At 45.3% G+C, this 24,759-nt stretch overlaps 1 protein-coding gene across 3 annotated transcripts; it reads right to left on the bottom strand.

Moving 5' to 3' along the window:
• Nucleotides 1-7,269: 7,269 nt before the first annotated feature.
• LOC111967948 (discs, large (Drosophila) homolog-associated protein 5) lies at nt 7,270-24,759 on the bottom strand. 3 transcript variants are annotated; one of them, XM_023993407.3, is made up of 16 exons: nt 24,288-24,758; nt 23,807-24,051; nt 23,380-23,555; nt 15,317-15,388; nt 15,114-15,153; nt 14,935-14,982; nt 14,639-14,797; nt 14,228-14,513; nt 13,902-14,069; nt 13,692-13,780; nt 13,422-13,582; nt 12,131-12,494; nt 10,926-11,902; nt 8,114-8,291; nt 7,942-7,985; nt 7,270-7,752 (listed from the first exon to the last, which is right to left on the bottom strand). In XM_023993407.3, the coding sequence occupies exons 2-16, from the start codon at nt 24,045-24,047 to the stop codon at nt 7,630-7,632; spliced, it is 3,126 nt and encodes a 1,041-aa protein (XP_023849175.1). In that variant the 5' UTR covers nt 24,048-24,051; nt 24,288-24,758; the 3' UTR covers nt 7,270-7,629. The 3 variants fall into 3 exon arrangements, with proteins under 3 accessions (XP_023849175.1, XP_023849176.1, XP_023849177.1); XM_023993408.3 differs by having other exon boundaries at nt 14,639-14,788; XM_023993409.2 differs by lacking the exon at nt 7,942-7,985 and having other exon boundaries at nt 7,660-7,752; nt 24,288-24,759.

Here is a 24,759-nt window from a genome sequence, read left to right as displayed (position 1 = left end):
TTATATTTTTGTTCAGGATATAAGATCTTTTAAATATTTTTTTATTTAACCAGGTAGGCTAGTTGAGAACAAGTTCTCATTTACAACTGTGACCTGGCCAAGAAAAAGCAAAGCAGTGCGACACAAACAACAACACAGAGTTACACATGGAATAAACAAACACACAGTCAATAACACAATAGAAAAAAAGTATATGTACAGCGTGTGCAAATGAGGTAAAATAAGGGAGGTAAGGCAATAAATAGGCCATAGTGGCAAAATAATTACAATTTAGCAATTTAAACACTGGAGTGATAGATGTGCAGAAGATGAATGTGCAAGTAGAGATACTGGGATGCAAAGGAGCAAAAAAAAAATGTATGGGGATGAGGTAGTTGGTATTTACAGATGGGCTATGTACAGGTGCAGTGATCTGTGAGCTACTCTGACAGCTGGTGCTTAAAGTTAGTGACGGATATATGAGTCTTCAGTGATTTTTGCAATTTGTTAAAGTCATTGGCAGCAGAGAACTGGAAGGAAAGGCAGCCAAAGGAGGAATTGGCTTTGGGGGGGTGACCAGTGAAATATACCTGCTGGAGCGCGTGCTACGGGTGGGTGCTGCTATGGTGACCAGTGAGCTGAGATAAGGTGGTGCTTTACCTTGCAAAGACTTATAGATGACCTGGAGCCAGTGGGTTTGGCGACGAGTATGAAGCGAGGCCCAGCCAACGAGAGCATACAGGTCACAGTGGTGGGTAGTATATGGGGCTTTGGTGACAAAACAGATGGCTCTGTGATAGACTGCATCCAATTTGCTGAGTAGAGTGTTGGAGGCTATTTTGTAAATTACATCGCCGAAGTCAAGGATCTGCAGGATAGTCAGTTTTACGAGGGTATGTTTGGCAACATGAGTGAAGGATGCTTTGTTGTGAAATAGGAAGCCGATTCTAGATTTAACTTTGGATTGGAGATGCTTAATGTGAGTCTGGAAGGAGAGTTTACAGTCTAACCAGACACCTAGGCATTTGTAGATGTCCACAGAATCTAAGTCAGAAAGATGCATTACATTACATGATGCCTAAAATTAAATAGCAAACATGACATCAAATCAATAAGCTTTGTTTTTCTTCCAAAGGGTATGTTTTCAGAAGGTTTTTCTTCCAAAGGGTATGTTTTCAGAAGGATTTTCTTCCAAAGGGTATGTTTTCAGAAGGATTTTCTTCCAAAGGGTATGTTTTCAGAAGGATTTCCAAGGGGTATTGTTTTCAGAAGATTTTCTTCCAAAGGGTATGTTTTCAGAAGGATTTTCTTCCAAAGGGTATGTTTTCAGAAGGATTTTCTTCCAAAGGGTATGTTTTCAGAAGGATTTATGCATGGACATGGTGTGTACACCTGGGAAGATGGAGTGAAATATGATCTATTTTGGTCCACCACCTTTAGGAGATACATAATTTCTTAGTTATTCTTATACTACAGATGTGATCTGTGAACCATTGATTCTCATCATTTGACAGGGGAGTTTGCATTAAATGTGCCTATGGGTCATGGGAAATACACCTGGCTGGACAGTAGGTGTTATGAGGGAGAGGTGTGCAGTGGAATCCGCCATGGTGTGGGAACATACAGAGGTGCTACTACCTCAGTAATATACATAGTGGCATCACGGCAAAAGACACAGAAAGGTATGATCCTGTTGAATTCTTGAGCAAGTCAAATAAACCTGCACCTCTTCCGCTGCCTTTTTAATGCGGGCTTATTGCTTAATTTACAGTATTTGTTTGTTTATTAGGGTGCAATATACTATAACCAGGAAGTGACGTCCTGGTATGAAGGAGACTGGGTGAACAGTAACAGAGAGGGATGGGGAGGCCGATGGTAGGTGAACTTCTGTTTAGACTGTGTTACACATGAATGAGCTCCCATCAAATGTGTTCTTATGTTTAAATTATATCAGTGTCGTACACCTTGCATGTGTTCTCTCTGCTGCCAAAGGTACCCATCTGGGAACTTGTATGAGGGCCAGTGGAGGAACAATGTGAGACATGGAGAAGGCAAGAGGAAGTGGCTGCAGCTGGGTCAGCAGTACAGAGGGATATGGGAGAATGGGGTCCAGGTAGTTTAAACAATATCATCCCCATCTGCCATGACATGATAGATGAATAAACCCATTATTTTGCTTTGAGAAAGACATGGTTAGTGTAACTTCACGTAAAACTGATAAATGACTGGTAAATCCTCCTCTCTCTCTAAGCATGGACAGGGGATCCACACATGATTCCTGAGGAGAGTGCCTGGCTCTCAGTACCCCCTGAGGAATGAGTACACTGGAGACTTTGTCCAGGGGCTGAGGCATGCCCATGGCAGCTTCTACTACAGCCGCGGGCTCTTGACAAAAGAGAGTGGAAGGACAACAAAAAACATGGACAGGTGAAGGGGAAAAAAACACTTCCTACTTCCATAGAGCAATCATTCTAATTGAGTAGATGTTAATGTGGAGTGGAAATAAGATCTCTTTGAACATTCTGGTTAAAGTTTATTGTAAAAAATGGGCGCATATTTGAAGGGGAGCTTGTGGACGACCACACGGCAGAGTTCCCCGCGTTTTGCCTGGAAGGTTCAAACACCCCTGATCTGAGTGGGATAAAAACACACACTCCCCCATTCTGAGGACGGTAAGCACACCAAGTCCCTCTGAAAATACAGTTGAAGTCAGAAGTTTACATACACTTAGGTTGGAGTCATTAAAACTCGTTTTTCAACCACTCCACAAATTTCTTGTGAACAAACTAGTTTTGGCAAGTCGGTTAGGACATCTACTTTGTGCATGACACAAGTAATTTTTACAACAATTGTTTACAGACAGATTATTTCACTTATAATTCACGCGTTCTGTCTCCTAGAGATGAACGTACTTTCGTGCGAAAAGTGCAAATCAATTCCAGAACAACAGCAAAGGACCTTGTGAAGATGCTGGAGGAAACAGGTACAAAATAATCTATATCCACAGTAAAACGAGTCCTATATCGACATAACCTGAAAGGCCGCTCAGCAAGGAAGAAGCCACTGCTCCAAAACCGCCATAAAAAAGCCAGACTACGGTTTGCAACTGCACATGGGGACAAAGATTGCACTTTTCTGGTCTGATGAAACAAAAATAGAACTGTTTGGCCATAATGACCATCATTATGCTTGGAGGAAAAAGGGGGAGGCTTGCAAGCCAAATAACACCATCCCAACCGTGAAGCACGAGGGTGGCAGCATCATGTTGTGGGGGTGCTTCGCTGCAGGAGGGACTGGTGCATTTCACAAAATAGATAGAATCATGAGGGAGGAAACTTTGGTGGATATATTGAAGCAACATCTCAAGACATCAGTCAGGAAGTTAAAGCTTGGTCGCAAATGGGTCTTCCAAATGGGCAATGACCCCAAGCATACTTCCAAAGTTGTGGCAAAATGGCTTAAGGACAACAAAGTCAAGGTATTGGGGTGGCCATCACAAAGCCCTGACCTCAATCCTATAGAGCATTTGTGGGCAGAACTGAAAAAGCGTGTGCGAGCAACGAGGCCTACAAACCTGACTCAGTTACACCAGCTCTGTCAGGAGGAATGGGACAAAATTCACTCAACTTATTGTGGGAAGCTTGTGGAAGGCTGATTGGTATAATCAGCTTTCAGTCAAATGCCACATTTATAGGTAATCTCACATGGCAAATTCTAGCAATTGAGACAAACCCATGTCCAAAAATTATTCAATCAATAATATTTTTCTACCCAGATGGGAAAATCCAAGGAGTCTCCAGCTGTCTACACCTGAAGAGGTGGACCCCAGTCTCAATGCAGCAGGCAACCTCAAATCACAGACCGGTTGAGGGGTCATCTTTTACTGTACCCACATATCCGTATAGCCCAATTTACATTGTTTAGCTGGTCACATCTTCGCGGTATTGTTGAAAGTGTATTCCTGTGTTTCAGGTGGTGGGTCAGCAACCCACTCATCAGACACTGAGGACTCAGGGATCACCATGGTAGCCCCACCTATATCAGCAGTGGAAGCTAGAGTCACATCACCCTCCCCGTGATCATCCCCCCAGCACAGGTAGATTACACACAAGTATATTACACAACTAATTTGATGACCTCCGAAAATCACGGTTCATCCCCAACCACCCCTTCACCCATAGCAACTCGCTCAGAGGGCCCTCTTGTCATGTGTTGATGAAACTTTCAGAGTGGTGAGGGGATCAATAAATGCATCAACTTCAGGACTCATGACTTAAGTTATGCAATTTGTTCCACATTCAAATAATAACATGAAATTCAAATTCCCCGTCATTTTACAAGATATAAACATCTAACAGTTAAACATTTAATTTGGGCGGTATTCCATTTGTTATGTGTAAAGCTGTGAAATCTTCTTCTTTTTTATGCACGTGGGATATACATTAGGCATACCTCCATTCTTCTGTATGAAACTGCACAAACTTATCACTTTGCTTGTTGGGATACCACGTCGCTCTGGAGCCTGCAGCCTTGCTGGCATGGTCGAAGGTGCTATTGGAGGGTCTAATTTTCTCCTACACCCTCAATTTTCACTCCCTCAGCTTTGGGACACTTGTGCATATGGTGAACGCCAAATGTAGGGGCGAGGGGGATTTGGGATTCAGCCTCAGAAATACTATTTCATACAGATGTATCTTCTAATTATAACATTTTTCTATGGTGTGCTCATGCCAATCTCACTCCTGCTGTGTGTCCTAACCCGAGCCTGTTGAAGAGGAGTGGAGCAGGACGAGCAGGGAAGACTTCCTGTCCTGCGGACACTGAGCTGGACCCAGAGGGGAGTCAGAGTACAGCCTGGAGCTGAGAAGGGAGGTGCAGGACGAGAGGCTGACGCAGACTGCACTAGCCCTGCATCGCTCTGGCTAAGGAAGACGCCAGGTACTGATAGACATGATGAAGAGGCCCCTTGATCCAGTTTGAATCCTAACCCCCACACCCTAAGGGACAGTCAAATGTCCCAAGATTAAAACCCAGAGAACCCTTTGGAAGTGCTTTCAGTCTAGGAAATCTGGCCTTGGTGTGCACCATGAATGCTGATGTCAAACTCTGGTCCAACACAAGCTCTTCATGGTAACTCAATGACAAATAAATCATTTATAAAACTGTCCTTTTTCCAGGTTGAGGAATCTGTGGGAGGCAGAGGAGAGATGGAGGGAGGAGCAAGGCAAAGGGCCAGAGGGTGACCTTAACCTGTCTCCGGTGGCTGAGACAACTGTGGCCTCCACCACCTCTGTGGTCATCACCAAACAGTCGCCTGCCTGCAGCAGCTAAGAGGAAATAGACTACCCAGATCACCCTGGAGTTTGGGATAGATAGGACTGTAAGACCTGTTTGCTAGTGGCAGATTAAAAACAGACATTTTCAGATCATGGTCTATCAAATCATAACAGTCCTCTATGTTAACATGCATTTCACACAATTCTTCTGATAATAAAATAATTATCAGAATTACATAGGTGGGAGTATTGTTTCATGATTCACAGTCATTGTTTGGTATAGATGCTATACAGTGGGGAGAACAAGTATTTGATACACTGCCGATTTTGCAGGTTTTCCTACTTACAAAGCATGTAGAGGTCTGTAATTTTTATCATAGGTACACTTCAACTGTGAGAGACGGAATTTAAAACAAAAATCCAGAAATTCACATTGTATGATTTTTAAGTAATTAATTCGCATTTTATTGCATGACATAAGTATTTGATCACCTACCAACCAGTAAGAATTCCGGCTCTCYCAGACCTGTTAGTTTTTCTTTAAGAAGCCCTCCTGTTCTCCACTCATTACCTGTATTAACTGCACCTGTTTGAACTCGTTACCTGTATAAAATACACCTGTCCACCCACTCAATCAAACAGACTCCAACCTCTCCACAATGGCCAAGACCAGAGAGCTGTGTAAGGACATCAGGGATAAATTGTAGACCTGCACAAGGCTGGGAGGGGCTACAGGACAATAGGTAAGCAGCTTGGTGAGAAGGCAACAACTGTTGGCGCAATTATTAGAAAATGGAAGAAGTTCAAGATGACGGTCAATCACCTCGGTCTGGGGCTCCATGCAAGATCTCACCTCGTGGGGCATCAATGATCATGAGGAAGGTGAGGGATCAGCCCAGAACTACACGGCAGGACCTGGTTAATGACCTGAAGAGAGCTGGGACCACAGTCCCAAAGAAAACCATTAGTAACACACTACGCCGTCATGATTATATCCTGCAGCGCACGCAAGGTCCCCTGCTCAAGCCAGCGCATGTCCAGGCCGTCTGAAGTTTGCAATGACCATCTGGATGATCCAGAGGAGGAATTGGAGAAGGTCATGTGGTCTGATGAGACAAAATAGAGCTTTTTGGTCTAAACTCCACTCGCCGTGTTTGGAGGAAGAAGAAGGATGAGTACAACCCCAAGAACACCATCCTAACCGTGAAGCTTGGAGGTGGAAACATCTTCTTTGGGGATGCTTTTCTGCAAAGGGGACAGGATGACTGCACGTATTGGAGGGAGGAGGATGGGGCCATGCATCGCGAGATCTTGGCCAACAACCTCCTTCCCTCAGTAAGAGCATTGAAGTAGGTCGTGGCTGGGTCTTCCAGCATGACAACGACCCAAAACACACAGCCAGGGCAACTAAGGAGTGGCTCCGTAAGAAGCATCTCAAGGTCCTGGAGTGGTTAGCCAGTCTCCAGACCTGAACCCATAGAAAATCTTTGGAGGGAGCTGAAAGTCCGTATTGCCCAGCGACAGCCCCGAAACCTGAAGGATCTGGAGAAGGTCTGTATGAGGAGGTGGGCCAAAATCCCTGCTGCAGTGTGTGCAAACCTGGTCAAGAACTACAGGAAACGTATGATCTCTGTAATGCAAACAAAGGTTTCTGTACCAATATGAAGTTCTGCTTTTCTGATGTATCAAATACTTATGTCATGCAATAAAATGCGAATTATTACTTAAAATCATACAATGTGATTTTCTGGATTTTGTTTTAAATTCCGTCTCTCACAGTTGAAGTGTACCTATGATAAAAATTACAGACCTCTACATGCTTGTAAGTAGGAAAACCTGCAAAATCGGCAGTGTATCAAATACTTGTTCTCCCACTGTAGTATGTAGAAAGAGGCACTGACAAACCAGTTAGCTCCTGCTGCAGCCTTCACTGTAAAAAATAACACGTTGCAGCGTTGCTTCAATAGTGCTTGAAAGAAGGAACCCTTTAAAAAAGAAGTCTGTTGAAGGCCAATTAGAAGAATCAACATTTTATTACACAAACAAAAGGTTTTCAGCATGCATATTCAACATAGAGAATTTAGGCTATATATAAACTCTTGATTACGTTTTATTTTTACTGCACACACCTGGGCACCATAGAAAATGTGCTTAAGTTTAGGAAACACTACCTGGACCTTTTTGTCTTTCAATAAAAAAGTTGTAGTAGGACATAGCAAAAACATTTCAGGAAATTCTTGAAAATCGTTGAATGTTACAAAACACTTTTCTGACAATTAGAGGAGTTTAGAAAAAAGTAACAATGCATATAAACAAATTATTTTCTTTGAGAGACTAAACAAGTCTCTAGAGCGAAATGAGGGGAAAAACGCAGTTAAGCAAATCGGTCTATCTTATTAGATGGAGGTGTGAATGACATGAGGTCACTGGGGCACATTGACTGTCTCACTCTGTCCATCTGATCAGGGGTGAACAGCAACATGTCCGACTCAACTGGCTGGAGGAGAGAGAAGAGATTTAGGAGAATGAAGTGGGGACAGCATGGGTCAGTTGATGAATTGAGAAGAATGCATGCCTAATAGTACAATTACGGTTTTCAGATCACCAAAGTGAAAAGTGATCCAACACCAAATGAAATCATACTTTATACATGCGAGAAAGAAGAGGGTAAAACAAGGAAGTTAACCTTTGTGGTCCGTGGGGTGAACATTTGTGCCAAACTGGGAAACGCTGTGATGGGAGTGAGGAGGGAATACAAAAATGACTTGATTGAAAAAAACAAATCCACCATAAGGAATACAAATATCCAGGTCAAAGCCTATCCAAGTGTCAAAACCCAGGTGAACACACACACTTACCTGTGGGAGACGACGCTTCCTCCCAAGTGGGCTCTCCAGACTGAGCCATCGGACTCTCCATTTCTACGTCTATCGCCATGGGCGACAGCATCTCCTCGTCAACAGCCAGCTCTCGTGGTGACAGGTTGCAGCTTGCTACAGGCTGGAGGTAGCGCTCAAACTCCAATCCCAGAAAACTCTAGTGTATTTAGAGAAAACAATTACCTATTGCCGGTCATACATTAAGAGATGCTCAGCTCAACTACATGACCAAAAGTGTGGCCTCCTGCTCAAACATCTCATTCCTAAATCATGAGCATTAATATGGAGTTGTTCCCCCATTTGCTGCTATAACAGCCTCCAGGGAAGGCTTTCCACTGGTTTTGGATCATTGCTGCGGGCACTTGCTTCCATTCAGCCACAAGAGCATGAGTAAGGTCTGGCACTGATGTTGGGCGATTAGGCCTGGCTCGCAGTCTGCGTACCAATTCATCCAAAAGGTGTTCGATGGGGGGGGGGGGGGGTCGATGTCAGGGCTCTGTGTAGGCCAGTTCGTCCACACCGATCTCAACAAACAATTTCTGTATGGACCTCACTTTGTGCATGGGGGCATTGTCATGCTGAAACAGGAAATGGCCTTCCCCAAACTCTTTTTCAACAAAGTTGGCAGCACAGAACCATCTAGAATGTCATTGTATGTTTCAGTGTTAAGATTTCCCTTCACTAGAACTATGGGGCCTAGCCTGAACCATGAAAACCGGCCCTAGAACATTATTCCTCCTACACCAAACTTCAAGGTTGCCAATATAAATTCGGGCAGGTAGTGTTCTCCAAGCATCCGCCAAACCGAGATTCTTCCGTCGGACTGCCAGATGGTGAAACGTGATTCATCACTCCAGAGAAGGCATTTCCACTGCCCCAGAGTCCAATAGCAGCGAGCTTTACACCACTCTTGGTATTTGGCAAAATGATCTTAGTCTTTGTCCGCACAAAGACTAAGACTGCTCAGCCACGGAAACCCATTTCATGAAGCTCCCGATGAACAGTTCTTGTGCTGACGTTGCTTCCAGAGGCAGTTTGGAACTTGGTAGTGAGTGTTGCAACTGAGGACAGACTATTATTACGTGCTTCTGTGAGCTTGTGTGGCCTACCCCTTTGTGGTTGAGCTGTTGTTGCTCCTAGACATTTCCACTTCACAATAACAGCACTTACAGTTGACTAAGGCAGCTCTAGCAGGGCAGAAATTTGACAAACTGACTTGTGGGAAAAGTGGCATCCTATGACGATGCCACGTTGAAAGTCACTCAGCTCTACTGCCAATATTTGTCTATGGAGATTCCATTGCTGTTTGATAAATGTTATACTCCGATCAGCAACAGCTGTGGCTGAAATAGCTGAATCCACTAATTTGAAGGGGTGTACACACACAGATATATATATATATAAATGTCCCTTTTTCAGGACCCCGTCTTTCAAAGACAATTAGTAAAAATCCAAATAACTTCACAGATCTTCATTGTAAAGGGTTTTAACAACTGTTCCCCATGCTTGTTCAATGAACCATAAACAATTAACATGCACCTGTGGAACGGTCGTTAAGACACTAACAGCTTACAGACGGTAGGCAATTAAGGTCACAGTTATGAAAACTTAGGACACCAAAGAGGCCTTTCTACTAACTGAAAAAAAGAAAGATGCCCAGGGACCCTGCTCATCTGCGTGAACGTGCCTTAGGCATGCTGCAAGGAGGCAAGAGGACTGCAGATGTGACCACGGCAATAAATAGCAATGTCCGTACTGTGAAACGCCTAAGACAGAACTACAGGGAGACAGGACGGACAGCTGATCGTCCTCGCAGTGACAGACCACGTGTAACACCTGCACAGGATCGGTACATCTGAACACCACACCTGCGGGACAGGTACAGGTTGAGAGAGGCTGGACTGGGGACTTACAGGCCTGTTGTAAGGCAGGTCCTCAACAGACATCACCGGCAACAACGTCGCCTATGGGCACAAACCCACCGTCGCTGGACCAGACAGGACTGGCAAAAAGTGCTCTTCACTGACGAGTCGCGGTTTTGTCTCACCAGGGGTGATGGTCGGATTCGCGTATATCTTCAAAGGAATGAGCGTTACACCAAGGCCTGTACTCTGGAGCGGAATCGATTTGGAGGTGGAGGGTCCGTCATGGTCTGGGGCGGTGTGTCACAGCATCAGACTGCCTGCAATGACATGCTCAGTCTCAACGCTGTGCATTACAGGGAAGACCTCCTTCATGTGGTACCCTTCCTGCAGACTCATCCTGACAATGCCACCAGCCATACTGCTCGTTCTGTGTGTGACTTCCTGCAAGACAGGAATGTCAGTGTTCTGCCATGGCCAGCGAAGAGCCCAAATTTCAATCCCATTGAGCACGTCTGGGACCTGTTGGATCGGAGGGTGAGGGCTAGGGCCATTCCCCCCCAGAAATGTCCGGGAACTTGCAGGTGCCTTGGTGAAAGAGTGGGGTAACATCTCACAGCAAATCTGGTGCAGTCCATGCGGAGGAGATGCACTGCAGTACTTAATGCAGCTGGTGGCCACACCAGATACCGACTGTTACTTTTGATTTTGACCCCCTCTTTGTTCAGGGACACATTATTCCATTTCTGTTAGTCACATGTCTGTGGAACTTGTTCAGTTTATGTCTGTTGTTGAATCTTGTTATGTTCATAAAAATATTTACACATGTTAAGTTTGCTGAAAATAAACGCAGTTGACAGTGAGGACGTTTCTTTTTTTGCTGAGTTTATATACTCACACACCAGTATCTCCTTTGCCAAAACACTTACCTCAGTGATATAAGTATTTGGAGTCACTGTCACGTCGGCAGTAGCTGGGACGCTGAGGGAGACCTGGACAGTAGGAGAGGAGGGCACCAGGCAGGGTGAGGAGAGGGGAGATAGGCTGTCCTCGGTAGGTTTTGGCCTGGCTGGGTTGGAGGAGAGGGTGAAGCTGAAGGCAGGGCTCCTGACTGGGGAGAACTCTGCTCCATGGGTGGGAGTGTGGGGCAGTGAGGGAGAGAGGGGAAGCCTTGGTGAGATGGGTAGGCTGATATCGTAGGCCTCTAAATCTTCTTCTCTGTCCTGGAGTGAGGGAGAGGATAGGATTGAGTGGGTAGCCACAGTGCTGCTCACTTCAGGCATGGCCAGGAGCTCCGATTGGTTGGGCTCCTCTGTGGCCAACACCGATTGGCTGAAGGCTTCTTGGGGCATTTCGTCATAGGTCAGCTGTTGTGTGTTGGATGGCGATTGGCTCATTTTCTCAGAATCACAACTCTCAATGTGCTCCTCATGGCAAACAGTGGGTGCTGTAACAACCTCCGATTGGTCACAAGCTTCCTGCGTGCTCTTGGGCTCTGGTTGGTCAGGAGTGACTTCATTCTGGACCGAGACTAGCTCCGGTTGGTAGCTGGGGACTTCCTCTGACTGGGCGTCTATCAAAGCTTCCTTGACTGGTGAGAAGCAGAGAGAGACTCTGGTGGGGCTATTCTGGGCGGGGGCCAGGGTGCAGAGTGGGGTGCCATCAGACAGACGGGTAGGGGAGAGCCTGGAGCAGGCAGGGGTGAGGGAGGAGAAAGCAGGGGTGAGGGTGGAGCGAGCAGGGGTGAGGGTGGAGCGAGCAGGGGTGAGGCGGGGGAGAGTAGAGGGTTGTGCAGCTGCAGCAGCGTTGGAATGGAGGGTTCTGACGGGGGTGGAGAACTTGGTGACAGAGCAGGGAGATGCCTGAGGCGGCCTGGCAGCTACACGGGTTGATCTCCTCACAAAGCCTAGAAAGACAGAGACAATACAGCAGTCAGTAAATTCCCAACTCCCTCACTAGTTGGTACCTTTAACACTGACAGAGGGAGATGTCAGCGGTCTTCCAGGCCCGAGCAAACCCTCCGTCCTTTCAGCCTGCCATTCTATGCATCTTCCTCTGCCTCCATCCATATCTATGTGCATCACAGCAGTTGAGGGGAAGCGTGGGTGAAGAACAGCAGAAGTATGACTCTCACCTGTGAGTTTGGCGGGACTCTCCACCTGGAAGAAGCCTCCCTGGAACACCACCACCGGTGACTCTGGGGCCAAGGTCTCTGCCTGGGGGTCCTGAGGAGCTGGAGAAGGGTCGTCAACAGCACTGCCTGGCCCTGCAGCCTGGACTGCCTTCTCTGCCTCTGCAGCCTGCCGCTTGACCTTAATAGCAGCCTTGATGGCAGCCAGACGAGACTTGGCGGCAGCACCACCGACAGGCTTAGCCACCGGAGCAGAGGCCGGCTTCTTGACCACCTTCCTCTGTCGTGGTGGGGGCTTTCTCTCCTCCTGCCAACCCTTAGACTCTGCTTCCTTCAGAGCACCAAACTTCTTGTTCACGTCTTCTACCTGAAAGAGGAAGAGTCGAACAAGGTGAGCGAGGAAAGAAGAGGGGGTGCCTTTTTAGAAAGCTTGCATCCACATTTTCAACCTTTTAGAATGCTGTACCAATCTAGGTGGTAATTCTTCCTAGAGGTAGCAGTCAAGCATAAACAGACTAACCACCCGTGTCTGTTCATCTAATTCTACACACATACACAGTAGTAGACCATGTCCTCCTAGTCACTAACCCACCTGGTAGTAGACCATGTCCTCCTAGTCACTAACCCACCTGGTAGTAGACCATGTCCTCCTAGTCACAACCCACCTGGTAGTAGACCATGTCCTCCTAGTCACTAACCCACCTGGTAGTAGACCATGTCCTCCTAGTCACTAACCCACCTGGTAGTAGACCATGTCCTCCTAGTCACTACCCACCTGGTAGTAGACCATGTTCTCCTAGTCACTAACCCACCTGGTAGTAGACCATGTCCTCTCCTAGTCACTAACCCACCTGGTAGTAGACCATGTCCTCCTAGTCACTAACCCACCTGGTAGTAGACCATGTCCTCCTAGTCACTACCCACCGTGGTAGTAGACCATGTCCTCCTAGTCACTAACCCACCTGGTGTAGACCATGTCCTCCTAGTCACTAACCCACCTGGTAGTAGACCATGTCCTCCTAGTCACTAACCCACTGGTAGTAGACCATGTCCTCCTAGTCACTAACCCACCTGGTAGTAGACCATGTCCTCCTAGTCACTAACCCACCTGGTAGTAGACCATGTCCTCCTAGTCACTAACCCACCTGGTAGTAGACCATGTCCTCCTAGTCACTAACCCACCTGGTAGTAGACCATGTCCTCCTAGTCACTAACCCACCTGGGTAGTAGACCATGTCCTCCTAGTCACTAACCCACCTGGTAGTAGACCATGTCCTCCTAGTCACTAACCCACCTGGTAGTAGACCATGTCCCAGAAGCCTTGCAAGTCGGTGCATGTGGTGATCTTCTCTCCTCTGCCAAGCTCACAGTCATCCACCAGGCCAGAGAACTGACCAAACCTCTCCTTCATCAGCAGCCTGGCCTGCCCCACCGCAGTACGCATACGGTCACGCACTTCACAAAGGGATGGATATAAACATTGAGGAAATGTTGTATGTTGCATTTCGCTAATAGAAATCTAAATTTACCACTTAAGATGGTTAAAAGACATGAAGTCACTCACTCTCTTCAGGGATAGAGACATCATCCACCCTGGGCTCCCACTGCTGACAAAATGCTTTCAGTCTCTCGGTCTCACTGACCACCACCAACCTGACAGACACAGACATTCACATATCACACGATACAACACTTGTCTAGGTCAGGAACTTCGCTGTTGACTTGGTTTCATATAATATGCATGATAGTTTGTCAGCTAAAATGTAACCCTCACCTAAAGTAGGGCACATCATGCTCTGGTTCCTGGGGACACTGAGGGGCCAGAGTAGGAGAAGGCGTGGATTGAACAGGGGACTTGGCAGGAGAGGGAGCACTGAGCTCCATTTTGGGCACCAAGTCAGAGAGCCAGAGTGGCACAGGTGGTAGTACAAAGGCAGGGACACTGCAGAGAGGAGGATGAAGATTTAAAACATAGAAAATGACAATATGTTTTCAAAAATGCATCTGTAATGCACCTAATAAATATTACAAGGGAATCTAAAATATGTTAGAGGGATACAGACTGATCAAAGAAGAGTGGAGAAACCCACAATGTGTTACCTTGGTTTGAAGAAGGAGTCTGCAGAGCGGGGGGTGAGAGGGGTGGGCTTGAAGGTGGACAGGCCTGCTGGAGCCTGGAACACAAAGCCCTGAGGAGCGAAGGAGGACAGGGTAGGGGCTGGAGGGAGGAGGGAGGAGGCCTGGGCTGGGACAGGTTCTGGATCAGCAGGGGCAGGGTCTACCATCTTCTCCTCCTTTACACTGGGTGGTGGGGGGCTAGCAGCCCTGGGCTCCTCCACTGGCTTTTTCACTTTTACAGCAGCTTGCGTATTGCTTTCAGTATTTCCTAAAGAATGTCAAAATGTACTTTTAATTTTTTTTTATGCAGAAATAAAAAATGGGGTAAACCACATAAAATGTTGTAGAGGAATAATGCATATGAAGCGTGGGATGTCAGCTGCCAAAGCTCACCCCTGGTGTTCCTCCCTCTGCCAACAGGTGGTGCTGCAGACTGCTTGGCATTTGATCTGGTCTTGGGAGCTGCAGCAGGTTTGTCCTTTGCCACAGGGGCCACAGAGACCAAAGGCCTGTTAGCTGACCTTGTGGATGGGGCTCTGACAACTGGTTCACCTGCAGGAAAGTGGAAAAAGAAGAGTTATGTTACAAGTCAAGGATGTTTATCGGGGTTAAATAATTGGCTAAACAAAATGTTTGGGGCGTAATGTATAGAACAGCTGACAGATTATTGTCATGGTTAGAAGTGTTACCTATAGTGATCTTGGTTCTCCTGGTTGACCTGACCACAGCTGGTTCAACTAAGACAGAACCAGGTCAAGTTAAGGGGTTAGCAGTCAGTACATACAGGTGTTGAATTAAGCACACCATTCAATGATTATATAGGGTGGGAAATAGTTTGAGTTAAAGTGGGGGTAAAAACAACAACAACCTTTTCTTGAAGCAGGGACAGTGTCAACAGTCTGTGGTGCCTAGGTCAATGGAACAGAGAAAATACAGCATTTTGTCAATTATATGGTTATTCCAAAAAGCTGCTATTATAGTTATTGACTAAATAATCGAATAGAAAATCTGATATAAAATATGTGTGCAGAACAAAATGCAGACTTTGTATTTTATTTATTTTTTTATCACCTTGGGGGACTGCTGCCTCATGGTTGAGCGCGTCACTCTGGTGGATTGGGGCTGGACCACTGCCGTTGTTGCCTGGTAAGAGGAAAAGGCAAGGCCACGTTATGACAACGTAACACCACTAAATCCTTGCTTATACCTGGTGCTAACTGGCATCCTTTTTCCTGGTCTTGTCCACAATCGGATTGTTACCACATTTTCAAATGGGTTTACACATGGTAGTAAAATGTCTCATCCAGGCACTGTGCCCACATTGTGACCAGATTTCCTGGTCCCTCCCTGTATGCAAAGTTGACAGATATTCTTTCAAAAATAAAATGTATTTTAAAACATATTGCTGTCCTAAGTCAATTGTGCCAGCTGTCAATGATTGAAGGTAGGATAATGAGGATTTAAATGGTGTCACTGTCCAGATTACTCTACACATGAGAGATACACAGACAATGCGTGCCCGACTACCTCCGGTGGTGGTCAGGAAGATCTGATCAAAATCAGACCACAATGTGTCTTTTGATCGTCTACACCAGTCTACAAATACGGGCACTATTAGGATGTGGACACAATCGGGACAAAGGACGCATGTTAGCACCAGGTATAAACGTGGCTTAAGAACACCAGTTCTGTTCTTATATCAGTGGAGGCTCCTCAGAGGAGAAAGGGGAATTTCATAAAAAAATAGCAACAAAAAAAAGTTATCCTTTTTTAGATATATTTTTTTAGATAAAACTATCCTAAATATAGCCACGTCACCAAATAATTGATTAAAACACACAGTTTTGCAACAAAGGCCTACAGCAGCCTCAACACCACGGTGTAGCCGGAGGACAGTTAGTTTCCGTCCTCCTCTGGGTACATTGACTTCAATACAAAACCTAGGAGGCTCATGGTTCTCACCCCCTTCCACAGTAATTATGACAACTTCCGGAGGAAGTCCTTCAACCTATCAGAGCTCTTGCAGTATGAACTGATATGTCGACGCAATCAAAGGATCAGAGAATGAATCTACTACTGAAAGCATAAGCTATAGCTAGCTAGCACTGCATAAAATGTGGTGAATAGTTGCCTCAGAGAGAAAGACAACAGTTGAACAGTTTAACAAATTGATTTCTTCCAAAACTAAGGAGAAGCGAGAGAAAGACAGCGCTAGCTACAGCGGCTTGTGAAAGTATTCACCTCCTTGCCATTTTTACTATTTTGTTGCCATACAACCTGGAATTAAAATAAATAAATAAAAATTGGGGGGGGGGGGGGGGGGGTAGTTGCCTCAGAGAGAAAGACAACAGTTGAACAGTTTAACAAATTGATTTCTTCCAAAACTAAGGAGAAGCGAGAGAAAGACAGCGCTAGCTACAGCGGCTTGTGAAAGTATTCACCTCCTTGCCATTTTTACTATTTTGTTGCCATACAACCTGGAATTAAAATAAATAAATAAAAATTGGGGGNGGTTGTATCATTTGATTTACACAACATGCTTACCACTTTGAAGATGCAAAATATTTTTTCTTGTGAAACAAACAAGGAATAAGACAAAAAAAAGGAAACTTATAAGTGGATAACTATTCATCCCCCAAGGTCAATACTTTGTAGAGCAACCTTTTGCAGCAATAACATCTGCAAGTCTCTTGGGGTATGTCTCTGGAAGCGTCGCACATCTAGCCACTGGGAGTTGTGCAAAACTGCTCCAGATCCTTCAAGTTGGATGGGTTCCGCTGGTGTACAGCCATCTTTAAGTCATACCACAGATTCTCAATTGGATTGAAGTCTGGGCTTTGACTAGGCCATTGCAAGACATTTAAAATGTTTCCCCTTAAACCACGAGTGTTGCTTTAGCAGTATGCTTAGGGTCATATTCCTGCTGGAAGGTGAACCTCCGTCAAAGTCTCAAATCTCTGGAAGACTGAAACAAGTTCCTCTCAAGAATTTCCCAGTATTTAGCGCCATCCATCATTCCTTCAATTCTGACCAGTTTCCCAGTCCCTGCCAATGAAAAACATTTTTTCACCTTTATTTAAGCAGGTAGGCCAGTTGAGAACAAGTTCTCATAAAGCAAAGCAGTGCGACAAAAACAACAGAGTTACACATAAACAAACGTACAGTATATAAGACAATCGAAAACCTCTAACAATGTACAGTGTGTGCAAATGTAGAAGATTAGGAAGTAAAGGCAATAAATAGACCATAGAGGTGAAATAATAATTTTTTTGCATTAACACTGGAGTGATAGATGTGCAGATGATGATGTGCAAGTAGAGATACCGGGTGCAAAAGAGCAAGAAGATAAATAACAATATGGGGATGTAGTTGGGTGTGCCATTTACAGATTGGATGTGTACAGGTACAGTGATCGGTAAGCTGCTCTGACAGCTGATGCTTACAGTTAGAGAGGGAGATATAAGTCTCCAGCTTCAGTGATTTTTGCAATTCGTTCCAGTCATGGGCAGCAGAGAACTGTAAAGAAAGGCGGCCAAAGTAAGTGTTGGCTTTGGGGACGACCAGTGAAATATACCTGCTGGAGCGCGTGCTATGGGTGGGTGCTGCTATGGTGACCAGTGAGCTGAGATAAGGCGGGGCTTTACCTAGCAAAGACTTATAGATGACCTGGAGCCAGTGGGTTTGGCGACGAATATGAAGCGAGGGCCAGCCAACGAGAGGATACAGGTCGCAGTGGTAGGTAGTATTTGGGGCTTTGGTGACAAAACGGATGGCACTGTGATAGACTGCATCCAATTTGCTGAGTAGAGTGTTGGAGGCTATTTTGTAAATTACATCGCCGAAGTCAAGGATCAGTAGGATAGTCAGTTTTACGAGGGTATGTTTGGCAGCATGAGTGAAAGAGGCTTTGTTGCGAAATGGAAGCCGATTCTAGATTTAATTTTGGATTGGAGATGCTTAATGTGAGACTGGAAGGAGAGTTTACAGTCTAACCAGACACCTAGGTATTTGTAGTTGTCCACATATTCTAAGTCAAAACCATCCAGAGTAGTGACGCTAGTCAGGCAGACAGGTGCAGACAGCAATCGGTTGAAGAGCATGCATTTAGTTTTTCTAGCATTTAAAAGCAGTTGGAGGCCACGTAATGAGTGTTGCATGGCATTGAAGCTCGTCTGGAGGTTAGTTAACAGTGTCCAAAGAAGGGCCAGAAGTATACAGAATGGTGTCGTCTGCGTAGAGGTGGATCAGAGAATCACCAGCAGCAAGAGCGACATCATTGATATATACAGAGAAAAGAGTAAGCCCGAGAATTGAACCCTGTGGCACCCCCATAGAGACTGCCAGAGGTCCGGACAACAGGCCCTCCAATTTGACACACTGAACTCTGTCTGAGAAGTAGTTGGTGAAGCAGACGAGGCAGTCATTTGAGAAACCAAGGCTATTGAGTCTGCCGATAAGAATGCGGTGATTGACAGAGTCGAAAGCCTTGGCCAGGTGAATGAATACGGCTGCATCGTATTGTCTTTTATCGATGTCGGTTATGATATCGTTTAGGACCTTGAGCGTGGCTGAGGTGCACCCATGACCAGCTCTGAAACCAGATTGCATAGCGGAGAAGGTACGGTGGGATTCGAAATGGTCGGTGATCTGTTTGTTAACTTGGCTTTCGAAGACCTTAGAAAGGCAGGGTAGGATAGATATAGATCTGTAACAGTTTGGGTCTAGAGTGTCTCCCCCATTGAAGAGGGGGATGACCGCGGCAGCCTTCCTATCTTTGGGGATCTCAGACGATACGAAAGAGAGGTTGAACAGGCTAGTAATAGGGGTTGCAACAATTGCGGCGGATAATTTTAGAAATTGAGAGTTCAGATTGTCTAGCCCACCTGATTTATAAGGATCCACATTTTGCAGCTCTTTCAGAACATCAGCTGTCTGGATTTGGGTGAAGTAGAAGCGGGGGGGCTTGGGCAAGTTGCTGCAGGGGGTGCAGAGCGGTTGGTCGGGGTAGGGGTAGCCAGGTGGAAAGCATGGCCATCCGTAGAAAAATGCTTATTGAAATAATCAATTATCGTGGATTTATCGGTGGTGAAAGTGTTTCCTAGCATCAGTGCAGTGGGCAGCTGGTGCTCTTATTCTCCATGGACTTTACAGTGTCCCAGAACTTTTTGGAGTTTGTGCTACAGGATGCAAATTTCTGTTAGAAAAAGCTAGCCTTAGCTTTCCTAACTGACTGTGTATATTAGTTCCTAACTTCCCTGAAAGTTTCATATCGCGGGGGCTATTCAATGCTAATGCAGAAAGCCACAGGATGTTTTTGTGTCAAGGGCAGTCAAGTCTGGGGTGAACCAAGGGCTATATCTGTTCTTAGTTCTACATTTTTTGAACGGGGCATGCTTATTTAAGATGGTGAGGAAAGCACTTTTAAAAGAGCAACCAGGCATACTCTACTGACAGGATGAGGTCAATATCCTTCCAGGATACCCAGGCCAGGTTGATTAGAAAGGCCTGCTCGCTCAAGTGTTTTAGGGAGCGTTTGACAGTGATGGTGGACGTTTGACCGCGGACCCATTACGGACGCAGGCAATGAGGCAGTGATCGCTGAGATCCTGGTTGAAGAGAGCAAAGGTGTATTTAGAGGGCAAATTGGTCAGGATGATATCGCCAGAGGGTGCCCATGGTTACAGATTTAGGGATGTACCTGGTAGGTTCCTTGATAATTTGAGTGAGATTGAAGGCATCTAGTTTAGATTGTTGGACGGCCGGGGTGTTAAGCATATCCCAGTTTAGGTCACCCAACAGTACGAGTTCTGAAAATAGATGGGGGGCAATCAATTCCCATATGGTGTCCAGGGCACAGCTGGGGGCTGAGGGGGGTCTATAACAGGCGGCAACAGTGAGAGACTTGTTTCAAAGGTGGTTTTTAAAAGTAGAAGCTCAAATTGTTTGTGCACAGACCTGGTCAGTATGACAGAACTCTGCAGGCTAACTCCGCCCCGTTTGGCAGTTCTATCTTGTTGGGAAATGTTGTAGTTGAGGATGGAAATTTCTGGATTTTTGGTGGCCTTCCTAAGCCCAGATTCAGACACGGCTAGGACATCAGGTTTGGCGATGTGTGCTAACACAGTGAATAAAACAAACTTAGGGAGGAGGCTTCTGATGTTAACATGCATGAAACCAAGGCTTTTACGGTTACAAAAGTCAACAAATTAACCTCTACTCTAGGAGGAGTAGGCTAAGGGTACGGCTAAAGGCTATAAGAACTGGTCGTCTACTGCGTTCGGAACAGAGAGTAAATGGAGCAGGTTTCTGGGTGCGTAAGAATAGATTCAAGGCATAACGTACAGACAAGGGTATGGTAGGATGTGAGTACAGGAGGTAAACCTAGGCATTGTGACGATGAGAGGTTTTGTCTCTAGAGGCAACAGTTAAGCCAGATGAGGTCCCCGCATATGTGAGGTGGGACAAAAGGGATATCTAAGGCATATTGGGCAGGGCTGGGGGCTCTACAGTGAAATAAGACAAATCACTAACCAAAACAGCAATAGACAAGGCATATTGACATTAGGGAGAGGCATGTGTAGCCAAGTGATCATAGGTGAGTAGTAACAATAGGTGAGTCAGGGAGCCGATTCAGTAGTTGCTTACGCTAGGCGAGCTGGAGACACAGAAATTCAGACAGCTAGCGGGCCGGGGCTAGCAGATGGGCCTTTGGCGTCGTCGCAACGAAAGTGCCTGTTGAAACCACCTCGGACGATTACGTCGGCAGACCAGTCGTGATGGATCGGCGGGGCTCCGTGTCAGCAGATATGCTCTGGGTTGATATCGTGCTGTGCAGACTGGCAGGTATTGACCGAGCTGAGGCTGGCTGGTGTCCGAGTTAACGGTGAAGACCGCTAGCAGTGGCTAACTGACTACTAGCTATTTAGCTGGTTAGCTTCTGATTGGGGTACCGGTTCTAAAACATAAAAATAGCAGCTCCGTACCACATAGGGTCCGTAGATGGAAAGTGAGATTAAAATATATACGGGGGGAAAAAACGAGGAAAACGATTTTTACACGGGACCGGACGGTACAAGACAAAACACACATCCGACTGCTATGCCATCTTGGATGATGCTGCCACCACCATGCTTCACTGTGGAGATGGTGTTCTCTGGGAGATGAGGTATTGGGTTTGCGCCAGACATAGTGTTTTCCTTAATGGCCAAAAAGCTCAATTTTAGTCTCATCTGACCAGAGTACCTTCTTCCATATGTTTGGGGAGTCTCCCACATGCCTTTTGGTGAACACCAAACGTGTTTGCATATTTTTTTATTTAAGCAATGGCTTTTTTTCTGGCCACACTTCCGTAAAGCCCAGCCCTGTGGAGTGTACAGCCTAAAGTGGTCCTATGGACAGATGCTCCACAGCAGAGATTAGAGTTTTGCAACTCCTTCAGGGTTATCTTTGGTGTCTTTGTTGCGCCTCTGATTAATGCCCTCCTTGCCTGGTCCATGAGTTTTTGTGGGCGGCCCTCTCTTGTTAGGTTTGTTGTGGTGCCACATTCTTTCCATTTTTTAATAATGGATTTACTGGTGCTCCATGGGATGTTCAATGTTTTTTTATAACCCAACCCTGATCTGTACTCCACAACTTTGTCCCTGACCTGTTTGGAAAGCTCCTTGGTCTTCATAGTGCCGCTTGCTTGGTGGTGCCCCTTGCTCAGTGGTGTTGCAGACTAAGGTGCCTTTCAGAACAGACACACACACATAGATATATACACACATACATACACACACACTGAGATCATGTGACACAGATTGCACACAGGTGGCATTTATTTAACTAATTATGTGACTTCTGAAGATAATTGGTTGCACCAGATCATATTTACGGGCTTCGTAGCGAAGGGGGAGAATACAAATGCACTCACCACTTTTCAGTTTTACATATTTTCTTTTTAACAAGTTATTTTTTTCCTTTCACTAATTTTGACTATTTTGTGTATGTCCATTAGATGAAATCCCCCCCAAAACTATTTATATTACAGGTTGTAATGCAACAAAATCGGAAAAACGCCAAGGGGGGTGAATACTTTTGAAGGCACCAATATAAGTAATTGCAGTTTTTCTCCACTTTCACTTACCTAGCTAGCAAATGCAGCTAGCTAGTTTAGCCTACTCAAACAAAGATGGATGCTATGTTTGCGGGCTGGCTAGCCAACATGAACTCTTCTAAGTCAACGTAAGCTTTTGGTTTTATTAATTTATTGCCAACGTGGCCTGCCGGTGTAACTGCTAAACTGCACGATTGTAGTGGGTTTATTAACGCGTTAGTTCTAGTAGCTAACTATGTTGACTGACATTAGGGGACAACGATGTAAGCTGTGTGTAGCAGTTAGCGGTTATGGTATGGAAAGGTTTTTTCGACCTGGTCACGGGCAGCTGTTGTATTGTGCACTGAAGTCCACAAGCAAAGGGAAAAGGTGAGAGGAGAGCGTATAGCTGCCGAAGGAATTAGACAATGAGCAAATTATTACGCTGTTTGTATGTGGCTGCTATGAAAGTGAACTGTGTTTACGGTGATCAGGAGTGTATTCATTGCGCCGATTCTGTTTTTAAACGTTTCTTAAAGGAAGCAAACAGAACAAAACAGGGATAAACATACCTGAATTTGTCCAATAGAAACTCGTTTGCAACTGTTGGACTAATGATTACACCCCAGATCAGATAGAAACAGGCACGTGTGCAAGGAGGTATTGAATGTGTCACTGTTTGGATTACTCAATTTTCTCCCGACCTGCTGTAGCAACCTCATGATGGGTATATGGAAAATTGTTTTATCAGGTTGTAGCCTAAACCTATACATTTTACATTGAGCTGGGTGAATGGAATATGAACAACAGTCAGCAAATATGATGTAATAGAAATAAGGCCAAGTGCATAAAAAAAAGTGTCCTCCCTCAACTTAAAAAGGCACCGACCGCCACTCTCTTATAACCCTATGAGTTTTGAGCACATCAAGTTCACCCTCTGGTGATGAGTCAAGTACATCATCAACTCAACGATTGAACGATGACTCCCAAGGACGATGGATATAATATCTATAGATATGTCAGCAATATACAGACTCAGTGTTAAGCTGTGCCCCCTCACCATGGCTTTGGTAGTGGCAGCTGGGGCCTGAAGTAGAGGGGCCAGGGGCTGGGGCCGGTACAGCCCAACCTTAAACACCCCCTTCTTCTCCCTTGCCCTCTTCTCTTTCTCCTTCACAAGCCCCTTCTTCTCTTTGTAGCGTGCAAGCTTTTTAATTCGCTCCTCCACTGCAGTGTCTGAGAAAAAGAATGAGGGAGTTGGAGAGAAAATAGATCAGTGTGGGATTACATAATATTAGTGGGCGTGGAGGATGAAGAGGCATGAGGGCGAAGTTGGCTCCAGCACATTTTTTTTTTTGACACCACAGTTTCAGAGAAGAAAATATTCAAGCCAGCTAACCTGACTACAGTAACGTTACCTAGGGAATACTGTTAGGTAGCTAAATAAGTGATCCACAAATGGGCAACAAAAGCACACAAAAACTCACTTTTCACTTGTTTTGCATTCGGTGCTTTTTCCTGAATTACTGACACATGTTCAGCAACAGACATGTCCAGTTGAGAGCATTCCAGTTCGGGGAGTTTGTCAAGCTGCCTGCGGCTGTTCAGGGCCTTGTCTCGGTTCTCCTTTTGGGACTGCGACCGTCTCCGAGACATCTTCACCCGCAGCATGTCCACACTGGTGTCACGCTGACGCATGTGGCCGAAACGAGCTTCCATGGAGTCCATGATCCTGTGACAAATATACATACAATGCATGAAACTAATAGTTACTAACAAGTTTTTACAGACAAATACATATTGATTATCGTGTGGCTGTATATTTAGAAAACGTTAGTTAGCAAACGATGAGCCAAACTAGCTGGCTAGCTTACTAGCAGCAGTCAGTTTGTCACTGACGCTTAATATTCTCTATCTAGTTATGAGAAATATTAATCAACATAGGATTTTATCAATGTGCACTCTTACCTGTTTAAAATATAATTATTATTGGTAATTTCCAAGTTCTAGCAGTCCAACTATCTAGCAACCTTTATGGATGGAAGTACTCGGATAAACGACTTCCAAGTTAGCTAGCTAACTAAAAATAACAACAACATGGCGGGTAGTTTTGAAAATTCTGCCGTTCAACGCTGATTGGATGATTATATATTTCCGGACAGGAGCGTCGCGCTGATAGGCTAGAGATTTCGAAGTTGTTCTTCTGCACTTTGAAATGTGTGTTCATTGATTTGTAGGCGAAGAAAACAAAAATAAAAAAGATACAACTGTAAGTACCTTGGCGGGTTATTGTTCTCATTTAATGTACTTGACATAAAAGTTATTCTATGTCCTAGTCCTATGGAATTTGACTGTTTCTCACACTCATCTCTCCACTTTGCTCATTTCAAAATTCACCTTGTAATGTGATATCCTAGCCTACTCTCAACACACAGCAGAC

The sequence above is a fragment of the Salvelinus sp. IW2-2015 genome, linkage group LG8 (assembly GCF_002910315.2).
Source record: "Salvelinus sp. IW2-2015 linkage group LG8, ASM291031v2, whole genome shotgun sequence".
In the NCBI taxonomy this organism is placed as follows: domain Eukaryota; kingdom Metazoa; phylum Chordata; class Actinopteri; order Salmoniformes; family Salmonidae; genus Salvelinus; species Salvelinus sp. IW2-2015.
The sequence above is the reverse complement of the archived record's forward strand: the minus strand, read 5'-3'. Positions and strand labels throughout refer to the sequence as shown.